Source organism: Lepisosteus platostomus, chromosome 14 (assembly GCF_059453375.1).
Source record: "Lepisosteus platostomus isolate fLepPlt1 chromosome 14, fLepPlt1.hap1, whole genome shotgun sequence".
Taxonomy (NCBI): Eukaryota; Metazoa; Chordata; class Actinopteri; order Semionotiformes; family Lepisosteidae; genus Lepisosteus; species Lepisosteus platostomus.
The window spans coordinates 37,495,169-37,507,848 of NC_142624.1; the positions used below are offsets into that span (position 1 = coordinate 37,495,169).

A 12,680-nucleotide genomic window follows, 5' to 3' on the forward strand; every position below is an offset into this window, starting at 1 on the left:
AACAATTGTACTATTAGGATTTGTGTGTGTGTGTGTGTGTGTATATGTTTAGAAATGAAAGAAACAAGCAGTCCTGTGGTTGCACCAGTTATCCCTTAGCCACAAAGATGAGGCAAGGTTAAAAATGTCACATGGGAACACGGCGGCTCTTTGGGCCAGAGCTCAGTCTGATTACTGTTGCAGGGGTGGACTGAAAGCATCCGATTCCTCTACCCCCCCCAATGGTTAGCCGGGTGCACTGGGGCAGCTGTGGTAAAGTCCAAGAGCAGCGTGTGCAGCAGGGACTTGAACCTGTCGGCCCTGATTCCAGGGGCTTGCCCACTCCTCTGTTGTCCTCCGTTTCTAAACTGCCCCCTTTCTTCCATGATGATCTCTGGTGCTCCAGTCGAGAGTTCAGTGTACTTTACCATACAGCTAACATGCCGAATGATTTATTGACCTGAATGCTGCAGTCATTCAAAACTGTTGCCAAGGGTTTGATCAAAGATGTAAATGATTGAAGAGGGCTTTGCTTTGTAGGAAGAAAGCATGAGATTCATGATGCACACAGCTGCCGTCATGCTGAACCCTACAAGAGTTTTGCCACTACAGTGTTTGCAGTCAGTTTCCTTGATATCCGGGGCAGAGTATTGACTTGACAGACTCCCCTGAGCTAAAACTAAGTTTCTTGAAAGACCAAGTATCCCAAGTAAATTTGCACACATTTGAGAATTTGTTTGAGATGCTTTTAAGTCAGTGGCTTTGCAGGCGTTTGTTTACATTCAGCAGATGTGCTTCAGAGTGCATCACAGACATGGGCTGTAGTTTTGTGGAATGTGATTGAATACACGAGGAACATGCTTTCAAAGAGGTTATGAATCTCCAGCGTTGAAGGATAATCTCCATACTGATGTGATGGTTCTTATTCACATGATTAAAATATCCTAACTGTATAGTGCTCGGATGAATAACAGCATTGCCTAGTAATTCATCTTATCTTGTGCGTGCATTTCTGTAAGCTTCCAGTATTGTGTTGAGGCATTACTTTGCTGTGTGAGTGTGATTGTGATTGTTGTGAAATTAAAGTATCACTTCTGTTGTATCTAATGTTTTTTTTCCCCTTTTCTCCAGAAACTACCTCTTCAGATTAAGTCTCAACAATGTGTCCCTTATACAGGTAGGTAAAACTGCACCTTGGTTTTGATCAGCACAAAGTCCGGCCTTTATGGAGTCGAGTGCAGGGTGGGATGTCCAGCTCTGGTCTTGGGGGGGCTGGGGTGTCTACAGGTTTTCGTTTCGTTTCACCTCGGCTCTTGAACCAGCTGGTTGCTGGCTCGACGGGGCCAGTTTTGCAGTTTTATCCCAGCAGGCGTGGCTGGTCTCGAAAGAGAAGACAACAACCCTCCAGTCGGCCAGGCCCTCCAGGAGCAGGACTGGACACCCCTGCTCTAGCCTCATTCAGACACTGTCTCTTTCGCTAACTCAGGGTTTTCCTGCTGGAAGTGCCCAGCTTCTCTCCAGCGGGATTGGTGAGGCTGAGTGGAATGTTCAGGTCTCCATGGCAATCTTATTTTTCAATGCAGTTGCAGCCCTAGGGGGTCAGTGACAGTCTTTTAACTTCAGGACTGTCTGGCGGTGGCAACCGGTTGTTGGGTTAAAACTTTACCTAGTTTCTGTTACACCCTAACATAAGGGGAAGCCATTAAAATGACTTTCTTATTAATTAAAGGGATATACACACAAATAGAATTTGCTCCAGGTATATAAAGTCTTGTATATAAAATGGGAGCAGTCTTCATTCAGAATTTAACATAAAAAATGCCAACTGAGGCTTGCTCGGAGTGATAATGGGTCTATTAAATAATTAGGAATGATTATGGATAATTCTTCTTGTGATTGAAATGCAAGATGCACATCGTTTTAAGTGTTTTTATTTAGCACAGTGTCAAAAGTAATTATTATAAGGTTCATCAAATCTTAAACCATGAATGTATAAGGAATGGATTTTCTGATGTCACTTAATAAAAAAAATCATAATTGCTTTGTTTTGTAATCAGCAGTGACTTTTAAATATTGGGCTGTGATTATGTAAATTTTCATCATGACCGACTACTCAATTTGAAATTGGCTCAGTGCAAGGAGCTTTTCCGGAGCCAAAGTCACAGTTGTTTTTTTTTTCCAATGAGAGAAGAATTTCCACAGCTCTTGTGCAGCATATTCTGGGGTGGAAATAAATGTGATGGATCTATTGTCGTTTGGGCTAACTGGAGCATCAACAGCTGTACCGGGGACAGAATCAATGATCATGAAGCATGTCATTTGGTGAGGGAATAGTATTTGTGCCTGACAGCGTGCTTAAAAAGCTAAATGAGGAGTGCCAGGGACAGGGCTGATTGAGTGAGTGTACTTGGGTGGATCTGGTTGGTGAGAATTAAGGTGATTTTACCCCTTTAGGCAGAACAGCTACTAAGATATGGTTGGTCCTGCTTTTGTTGGGAAGATTTATTGATTTTCAATAATAGTTTCTCCCGATCTTTCTTTTGTCTTTTCCTTTTCCGAAGCGCTGCACTGAAATATTGACGTTGGTAAAATCGCAAGGAATGCTGAATATTTCATTCTGAGGATTTTTGCTTAGGGAGGATCCAGCCCATTTGCAGTAACTGCTTTTCAAATTTAGGTGCCAATACACCCTCTAGTTCACACTATACTGTACACACATCTATTCAGCTTGCGGTGTGTTACCATTCAGAGTTGCAACTGTGCCAGTGTGCTGTTGAGTCGTGGACAGCCATTAACAGTAGACGCGTTTTCTGTTATCTAGGCTGGTATTGACCTTATCGCACGCTCCATGCAGTCACTGCTTACTGTTTCAGTAAGTTGGGAAGATGTGACAAAACACTGGCTTGAGGGGTTTTTATGCAATTAAGATTAAACAGCGAGAGAATACAGGCAGAAAAATAACGGCCTTAAAAGAAATCCTGCTTTACTATCAACCTAAGCTTTTTTTAAAATGTCAGTTGTGTGGGTTTGGTAAGCAAGGAGGAAGAGGTAGGAGGGGGGCCTTCAGCGAGGTGAATGTTCCGAGGTAGATTTTGGCTGATGGGCGATTTGTCCGCATACGAGCCGTGACTTGGGTTTCATCTGCGATTTCCACTCGTGAGCTTGCACCAGTGCACTGCGTCTTGGGGGACCAATGCAGATGCTATGAGGGCGCCTTGCTAATATCTGAAGCTGTGGAGGGAGGCATCCACTTCTGCTAAACTCAGCAGGTTCAATATCAAGGCTCTGCTATTGTTGTCTTTTTTTAAGCATTACTAATCTCAAGCTCTGTACACGATGAAGGGCCAAGCTGTAGTGCTTCCGTACTAAAGACTTCTTCTTTTAATGGGGCAATTTGCAGTTTTCTGTTGGAAACTTTACCACCTATGCAAAACCCCATTTTTTCCCGGAAAGGAACAGATGAGTCGGCTTGTTGGGGCTGTGAAGTGTGACTCATTGTTTTTATGGGTTGATTATAGAGCCTGCTGTTTTCAGTGGGAACCACAGCCACAGAGCAGGCAATTAAGCTTAATTATTCAAATTGAACTTGGCTACATGGCACCTGTAAATTCAGTGCACATGCTGTTCGGAAAATCGGCGAAGGAAGTCGTCTTTTCCTTTACGGGAACCTCTGCTGCTCATCTTTGGCCAACTGGTTTTAGAAGAAGTCCCGTTTCAACCCAGGCAGAGGTGTTGAAGTGATAGGAATGCATCACCGGTTGGATTGTGAAATCTCCTTAGAGCCTTTATGCAGTGATTATCTATGTGTGGACTTTTTTGTTGTTTGTTGTGTTTCTTATCAAATAATTGTATTTTTTTTATATGGCTCTACATACCTGCTGGCATAGTTTAAATAGTTTTATATAATCAATGTAACAAAAATGTAAGAGGAAGGCAAATGTTTATTCTGCTCTTTTGGTTATGTTCTGTTTGTAAACCCTTTCATCGCTAGATAAGAAGTTTTAAATGAAAAACAAATCTCCTTTACAGGCTTAGTTAACTTCTGTGTAGATAATTTTATTTCCTGGAGTTATCTGTATTATGTTAATGCACATAGATCTTTTAATATGAGAGTATTTGAATTCAGTTAGAGCACTATGTAATAAGTAGATAAACTGGTATCCTCTGAGGTAACTGTTGCAACCCATAAGGAAACCTTTTGAAATTGCAGTACTGGTATGCGTTTCAGGGGAGAGGGAGATAATACTGTTTACACCAATAATGATTTCAAATTGTTGCACTTGACGGGATATTGAGAAGCATTTTCAATCACATCATGAAGTGCGTAATCTCTTCAGCTTTTGTCTAATAGACGTGATTGTAGCTTGCTTTTAGGATCCTCAGTGGGGCCCATGTTATTTATACCTCTGTTTACAAAGTGGAGAGCAAGGGAGACTGGCTGGCTGGCTCTGCTCGGTCTGGAGCTGGACCCTGCTCCCCGGAGCCAGGCTGTAGCAGAGGGAGGGCAGCGGGTGCGAGTGGGGGGTTGGGGGGGTTTGTGAGGAGGAGGGGGGAGTGTTTTGTCAGTTGAGTGCTCGCCTCCAAGATAAGGCCTCAGCTCTCAAACCCTGGAATGCAAACAGCAAGGGTTTGCTTGATGAGATTGGCGTTTGCCAAGAGGCATTTCATGCAAATGGGGCAACGGCAGAAGCGGAAACTTTTTCTTCTTGGAAATAAAACGTTTGACGCGATTCTGCAACCCACCCACAACGTCATGCCTGGGTGTCCAATGTAGTGCCCCCTGCAAGCTCCTGATCCCTGGGTTTGCTCTAGAGCCATACCGGGTGCCCTGTCTAGAACAGTCTTTCGGAAAGCTGAACAGCACTTTTTGCGAATCTGTCCCAAAGACACTAGAAATGGGAAGGAAAAAAACTATTTTTAATTAAAAAAAAAAAATCCATATTGAATCTTGACTGCAATGTGATATTGTCCACAGGGCAGAATGGGAAAACCAGGCTAGAAAACATGTTCATTTTATTGGTGTTTCACTGTTAAACATGTACTGTATAGCATGTTTGGAGGAACAGTACTGAAAAGACAGATTGACCTTTTCTTAGAGACGCCTCTGAATATGGTGCTATGGTTGTTCATATGGAAGCAAAGGTCTTTGGATAGCTCTGCAGTCGGGTAGCTTTAAAAGCATGCCATGCTTTTAAAATTCCTAGCTGCTAATTTTTTCAACTACAACTCAGAATTGCAGGAATTTACGGCACAGTGCCGTGAACTGTAAATTAAATCAACGTGGGAGGTATTTACTGTAGTACTTACAGTTTAAGTGGGTAAAAGAAGTTTGTCAGCATCCTGCTTTTTAGCTTCTGACATTTGCTGATTAAGTAACAGACTATTTATTCCGACCTGGGGTTTTGAAAACTGTTCATTGCAGAATAGACTACCCAGAGACAGCAATGTTTTCTCACAACACAGGGAGAGACAACTCTGATCATTTCTGCCTGTCTCTCATATGTCTAATTCATTCAGTGAGTTTATTCTCCAGAGCTTAGCTACACGTTTGTGTATGAAATTTGAGAAGAACTTGCAATAATTACTGAAAATAATTCTGTCATCCAAGACTTGCAATAGGAAAAAAAAACATTTAAGATTTAAATCTGTAATCAGCAGAGTTTGAAGTTTATTTTTTCCAGTTTTTGTCTTTCATGTACTAGTCCACTTTCATCTCTGCCTAGGTAACTCAGAGTGACAATTATTTTTTTAAACCACAACAAGCTTGTATTTTGTTTGATCTCTTAACCTGTGCTTTGATTTGTATTTTTCATTTTGGTGCAGAACAGAATGACATTTCTTTTCATCCGTTCATTCCGATAGATGTGTACGTAAGCACCATTCTTTCAAAGTCATTCCCAGTTTTTGTAGAAATACTTGACCATTCTTTTCAAAATGTGTCAATTTTAGTGTCATTATCCCAACTATCAAATGGTAGTTTTCTGTGCCTGGGAGGCAAGACTATCTAGAAGATTACCTTTTTTTCAGAGACACTTTCAATTATTGCCCAGCGAACTGTAATCATGTCAAAGAGAAAGAGGTTTCTACACTTTCCTTTCAATCAGTCTGAAATAATTGTTCATATTTAAACCACTGATGGTTCAAACTATGACATTGCTCACAATAATAGGTTGAATGTTTTTTTTTTCAAACTCCAGGACACATGCAAACAGCATTTCATAATCTTAGAGCTGTTAGCAGCAATAAAGTTGAAAACAAATGTTTTTAGACCTTTGATTGCAAGATGTCTTTCAAAGCCAGTTTATTGTTGAGTTTAGCCTATGGATGGCTGCCGTGTTGAGCTGGAGATGAGAGTTGGGTATTTCAGTGGGATCTCTGCTTACTCTCTTCCACGGCTTCTGACAAGGGCTGAACTGCAAGGAGCTTTATCCGGGTTTCATCAACTTTCAGGGAAATCCGCAGGTGTTGAGGCCATGCAGGTACCAGCAGGCTTTGGATTTAAATCAGCCGGAAAAAAATCCAGCTCTTCTAACTTATATAGGGGGGGGGGGGAGCCTTGCGTGCAACTTTGAGACAACAAATAGTCAGATGTCAGGATTTGTTCTTATTTATTAGGAAAACTGAGCTGGTCTCCTCAACCTAAAAAGTACATTATTTCTACATGGAAACTGAGAAGTGTGTGTGTGTATATATATATAATTTTACATGTTTAGTTGTATTTTGACCCAAGTGTTTTTGATGGGTAATGAAAAGGTAACAGATGTCTTAGAAATTGGGGATTATTTGATGTCATCTCTGCAGCAGCATCCAGCCTCTCGTGTTTCCAGGGCGGTGCTGTTGTTGGTTAAATTGGCTGCGCTGGCTCCTCAGCATAAATAAAGGGGAACAGTATTGAGAACACGTCTGCCACCAGCGAGCTGCTTCCCGAAGATGGCCTTTTAAGTCGAAAGGCAGAGGGGCAGGTTTTGGGGTCAGGAGGGTCTGTAATTAAACTGGACTGCTTTAGGCCTTTTGCGGGAATGTGCAGAGCTCATAGTATTTACTGATCCCCCTTTTCTTAGTTTTATCTTTTCAAAAGCAGTACAATATTGCATCTGGCTTCAAAGGCTCCAACAAAAGGATCCCTGGGATCCCTTTCCAAGGGATCTGTCCACTTGTTCTTAACTTTCAATAAGACGTCTTGAGGTCATTGCAATTGCAGCCATGGCTCCCGCGGAGGGTACGCAGAAATATGGTCAATAAAGTGATCTTATCTTAAATTACTTAAGTGCAGAAATCTGAACTGATAATCCAGCTTGATCACTTCAAAATGGATTTTATGTCCTTAATAAGGATTTGAAAACGTCTGCTTTCACAACACGACCTGTAATATCGGACATAGCTCTGATGGCTGTTCTCTCTCTCTCTCTGTGGTATTCAGACTTCCTGACTGAAAGCATTCACCTAAGGGAGGCTCATTTATGGCAGTTTAATGTGGCGTCGTTGATCATTACAGCAGCAACGTACCTGCTGCTGCCGCCTGACGCCGGGCCCACCTCGCCCTTTTCTTCCCGCTCCTCCAGAGGGGCACTGGGGGACAGCCGCAGCACTGGGAGGAGTGCCCTGCCCCCCGGAAAAGAAGGGAACAATCGAGGGGCCCGGCGGCCGTTAGGTTCCGCAGCGGTGTGTGTGTGTGTGTGTGTGTGTGTGTGTGTGTGTGGTGGGGGGGGCTGTAAACCCACGGCAAATGGATTCTATTTTAAAAATCGGTCAGTCCATTGCCGGGCGAACAAACAAAAAAAAACAGAAAAGGATTTTGAGCCCCCCTTATGTAGGGATCAGTGTTCCAGGACAATGAGGAGGGCCATTGAGAATCCTGTCACATCTATCAGGAGAGACCTGAATGGAGAGAAGTGCCGCTGTGAATAGGGGACTTGGTTCAAGGACGGAACGGGGAGGGGCCAGGCGGCCTATTGAAGTGTGGGGACCTTGAATGGGGCCACAGGGACAAATTGTTTCTCGCTTGCTGGGGGGCGGACCTATTGCACCCCAGTCAGCTGTTGCGTTGAGGGGCACAATGATATTATGCAAATTTAGCTCTGAGATCATTAAAAAAAAATTGGTAGGGAGCATTGTTGGAGGCAGTCGGACAGAGGGAGAGGGGCGGGAGAAAGCAATCCACCGGCGCAAGGTAGCCGTGGAATAGCTTGTGGGCTCTTCAGCAGCTCCCGTCTTGGGGAACCGTCGAAGACATGCAGGCCCTGTTCCGAAATGTCTTTGTTCGCTAGAGAAATAGCTCTTTATTAAATGAGGGTTACAGTAATCAAAGGTGCTGTGTTCCCTTTTCTTTGTATTGATCATAAACATTTTCCTTAATTTGCTGTTTTTTTTTCCAATTTGTTAATGACGTAGTAACTCCTCCCCCTTTGAGCATAAAGATTCCATTGTTGTGCCTCAGGAGCCCTGTTAAAGAGTTACTCCCCGATCCAGAGTTGGTCTTTCAAGGTTTTATTTCATGCAGCGTTTTAGATTTTAAAGCACTCGGAGCTAATTGTTCTCACGACTAATTATTTGTACACAGTACATCTGGCTGGCAGTGGGAAGATGTGCTGTTGATGTGTTATGTGTTGTGTGGCTTTGAGGTCAAATAAAGTTGATTTCAATTCAGAATTGTGGTAGATGGCAGCTTCGCATCAGGATCAAACTGGCCTGGTTCTATAAACTGCAGTAATTTCTGCTCTTACAAAGTGATTTTCTTTGTAGAAAAGCAGGTGATTCACAGTATATTTAAAACGTTTTCTGGGAGCTACTTTCTCTCTGCAGAACCTGTTAATTTCCACAGTCAAAGTGCAGCAGACTGGAAGCATCATAGAGTCAACAAAAACCTTTTCGAATGTATGCATTAAAATGGTCACAATCTGAATATGTTTTAAACTGGCAATTTCAGCTTGACGATTGTCAAATAGTGGAACAGAGGGAAACATGTTAAGATTTAAAAGTCTTTTTTAACTGTAATCGGGGAAACTTCACAGAGAAAAGAACAAGTTGCCCTGATTTTATTATCGTTGTCAATGAGAATTTACTAGCCTGTGTTCCAAGCTTTTAACCAGTGTAAGCTATTCCCACGACAGACTGTAAAATTAATTCAATAAAACCGCAGTTTAAGTTGCAGCTATATATTGTGTGGCCGTTATTCCATATCATGTGGTTTTGTCCTCAAGCTTAACCTCACCAGCTGAAAGTGTACAGTTCCCGTCTTTGAGCAGAGCCGAGATCAGTTCTCTGAAACGCACGGAGGAGGGACTTGCTTCCCTTTGTCCAGCCGGATGCGAGGGGGACAGATTGCTCCGGGGATTAGCTCAGGTTGAGCCTCCTGGATCTGCGCTCGAACAGTCTGCTGCTTTAACCCTTTCTCCGCATGACTTTCGAGAGGCGTCGCGCACGCTTTCCCGCCCGAGGAGCCCGAGGGCCAGCGGAGTGCTGGTTCACAGAGCCATTTCAGGCCTGCGTGTGGGCCAGACGACGAGACCCAGAACGGCACCGGGGCTCAAGAAGTGACCCGATTTGAAATGCGCTCGCCCTGCTCAAGTCACACAGTGGCGCTGAATTTGTGTTTTTTTTCCGTAAACCTCCTTAAAGCCGTATAAATGACAGTCTTTTAAGAGTTCAGTTCTGCTGTTAAAAAAAAAATGGAAAACTTCTATATCATTTCAGTTGCTTAGCCAGAAGGAAGCCTTGCATTGAATTGGATTTTTTCAGCTGTTAAAATAGAGGCTTATTCATTTGGATCCAGATTAAGCCTCTTCTATGCACTAATTAAATCCAATATAAATATGGCTCTGGCTTTCGCTTTAATTGCTCAGCTTGTTTTCCTCAGTGTTTATCTTGCGTTGAATAAGGCTAATTGAATAGGGTCCCTCACCCAGAGAGCCCTCAGGGAGTGCAGCGTTCTATGGAGGTCGCCAAGCCCGACTTTCAAATGGGCACAAAACAATCTATAGATTGTTTACTAATCAGTGGGCCTCTTTTTCTCCTGTCATATTCTTTAATTCACATCCAGTTCCACTTAAAAAAAAAAAAAAAAAAAAAAAACCCCGATTGAACCACTCTAGCTCCAGCGAGTGTGGAGTCTGGCACGTCTCCACTTGGATGGCGTGAGGGAGTCGCGCTCTCTGGTGAGCGCTAAGCCAGTAAGTCAGGCTCCCGCAGCCGAGCCAAGGAAGAGGCGCAGCGCGAGTGAGTGGGGGGGCAGGAAAAAAAAAAGAAAAAGAAAACGCCCCCCCCTTCTCTGCCAGCCTCGGCCGCCGTTCCTGCTGGGATAGGTTGCACGGACTTGATCTATTTCAGGGGGTCCCCCAGTTGGGGAAAGCGCAAACATACGGGAGCTGTTATAAAAAAAAAGAAACTTGTCAGTGGAAACGTTCGCCTCAGTACATAGCAATAAGGTATTAGCAACTGGTTGCTGCTTCCATAATTAAACACAGGAGATGGGTACTTGAAAGGAATATGTGTGTGGGGGGGAGGGGTTTTGGGGGTGTTGTTGTATTTCTCCTCTTGAATGAGGGAACATTGCATTTACATGCAAATTTAAGCCGTCTCTCTGACGGTCTACTTACCTCACTCCTCAAGCTACTGTCCTATTTATCTCCTTGTTAGTATGAGAAACACAAATCAATAAGTGTAGGGCTATGTCTTCCATGTGTCCCCTGGTTCTGATGTGTGCGGCTCGGTGTTTTAACTGTGCCATAGTCTTCTCGGTCGTATTCATTGCTGTCATTTACGGCTACCAAGTAAGAGGCAGTATGACTCGGAGTGCATCACGTTTCTCGGTTTATTTCCGTTTCCTAGGCAACGGAATGGGGCCCAGACGAAGACACCAGGAGGTCCTGTCAAAGTAAAGGGAAGACTGAGGTAACTTCGAGCCGTTCATGGCTGATGGTGCCCACTGAATATTGAAACTTCCCTCAAATGCAGCGTTCTGATTAGACAGGCATATTAGATCAGCAGATTGTCACATCTTGGGGGGTTCAATGTGCAGAGCCAGATAATTTTGTGCAGCTATATTAAACATAAAAATATGTTGTTTTGGCACCAGGATGCAAAAAAAAAAAGTTGTTTAGCATGCCTGGCGAGTACAGCCTTTCTCCACAAAACAAATGTTGCTCTCATTTTGTTTTTTGTGTTGATTGAAATGCATTTTCATCTCAGAACTGGAGCAGAAAGTGATATTTAGCAATCTATGGGTCAGGTTTTTTTTTTATCAAAAGGGGTTTGAAAAGTTGAGGTGTTTCTTTTTTTTTTTTTAAACGCCAAGATTTACCATTGTATCACTAATGAAGTAACAACACACTATGATCCGATTTTTACACCAGAAGACAAAATGATGTAGCTGGATAGATTTAAGAGTAAAATGGTGTGAAATTTTGATTCTTTTGAAGTATTGCCCTAGGCACCAGAGTAATTACTTGAGATAAGAGCAAATATTTCCAGTTACATCGTGGTGGGGGTATTTCGATAGCCTAGTTACCAAAGGCTTTAAAACATCTTTATAGACTGCAATACCTCTACATTGATGTAACATGTCTGTAATATGAACCTGATTGTTTGCTTGATTTTGTCTTATTATAGTGTATAGCATTTAGACCGTAGAATTAACTTAAAAATAGATGAAAATGCCCTTGTGTCCATCTGAAATTGCTCAGCTAGAAATACTGTCAGTGCAACACCCCCCTGTACGAATGGGAAGAAGACGGCTAGCCTCATTCCCCTGGGCTTTAGTAATGACCCTGCCCCTCTGTTTACAGTGCCCTGACTGTGTGAATGCATTGGCTTTTCCAGGTGGAGTGCCAGAATTACATCCGGGTCTTACTCATCAATGGCAAGAAAGTGCTTACCTGCGGTACGAACGCGTTTATGCCGGTTTGCACGACTCGACAGGTATGGCATGAATTTATGTACCGAGGTGATTTTATCACGCGGGTCTCTCCCTCCTGTGCACGCAAGACCTGTTAAATTTCAGTAACCAATACAGTGCGAATGCTTGTATCCAGCCGAGTCCCTGTTTGCTGCCCAGGCCCCTCTGAACTAGTCAATAAATCACACGGCTGCACCTCTCCATCACAGACAGAGGGTATTTGGCACACCAGCTTGGGGTCAGCCACGTTCTGTCCCCCTGTCGCTGGAAGATTTCTGGTGCCACTGCTTTAGCTGTTCGTGGTGCAAAAGGGGGCGCTCGAGCTTCACGCGTTCAATCAAGCCGAGAGAGACTTCAGTTTCGGAGAAGAAACCTCAACTAGATGTCCCAGAATAGAAACACTGGTGTGTCCTTGCTCGTAGTAAAAGCCTTTCCAGGTTTCCGAACGGACGTCTGTACGGTCTTGTGTTTCCCCCCCGCCGGCCAGATCGGGAACTTGAGCCGGGTGCTGGACAAGGTGAACGGCGTGGCGCGCTGCCCCTACGACCCCCAGCACAACTCCACCGCTGTGGTGACGGCGAAGGGGGAGCTGTACGCCGCCACGGTCATCGACTTCTCTGGCAGGGATCCGGTCATCTACCGCAGCCTGGGAAACATGCCCCCACTCCGCACAGCGCAGTACAACTCCAAGTGGCTTAATGGTAAGACCCCTGAACCCTGAACCTTCGGCGGTCACATGGCCTCATGCGCAGAGGCAAAAAAGGCCTTTCGCTCAGATTGTCAAAGTTATTTCGAGTATTGTGTCAGT

The 12,680-nt window shown here is 43.8% G+C and overlaps 1 protein-coding gene across 3 annotated transcripts in view; it reads left to right on the forward strand.

The window, feature by feature from the left end:
• Positions 1-12,680, forward strand: part of sema5ba (sema domain, seven thrombospondin repeats (type 1 and type 1-like), transmembrane domain (TM) and short cytoplasmic domain, (semaphorin) 5Ba) — a 111,907-nt gene that overhangs the window by 62,129 nt on the left and 37,098 nt on the right. For all 3 annotated transcript variants that reach the window (XM_088606117.1, XM_088606114.1, XM_088606116.1), the window contains 4 exons: positions 1,111-1,156; positions 10,807-10,869; positions 11,797-11,895; positions 12,360-12,573. In XM_088606117.1, the coding sequence (XP_088462243.1) occupies positions 1,111-1,156; positions 10,807-10,869; positions 11,797-11,895; positions 12,360-12,573 (422 nt within the window). The remainder of the gene's footprint in view (positions 1-1,110; positions 1,157-10,806; positions 10,870-11,796; positions 11,896-12,359; positions 12,574-12,680) is intronic.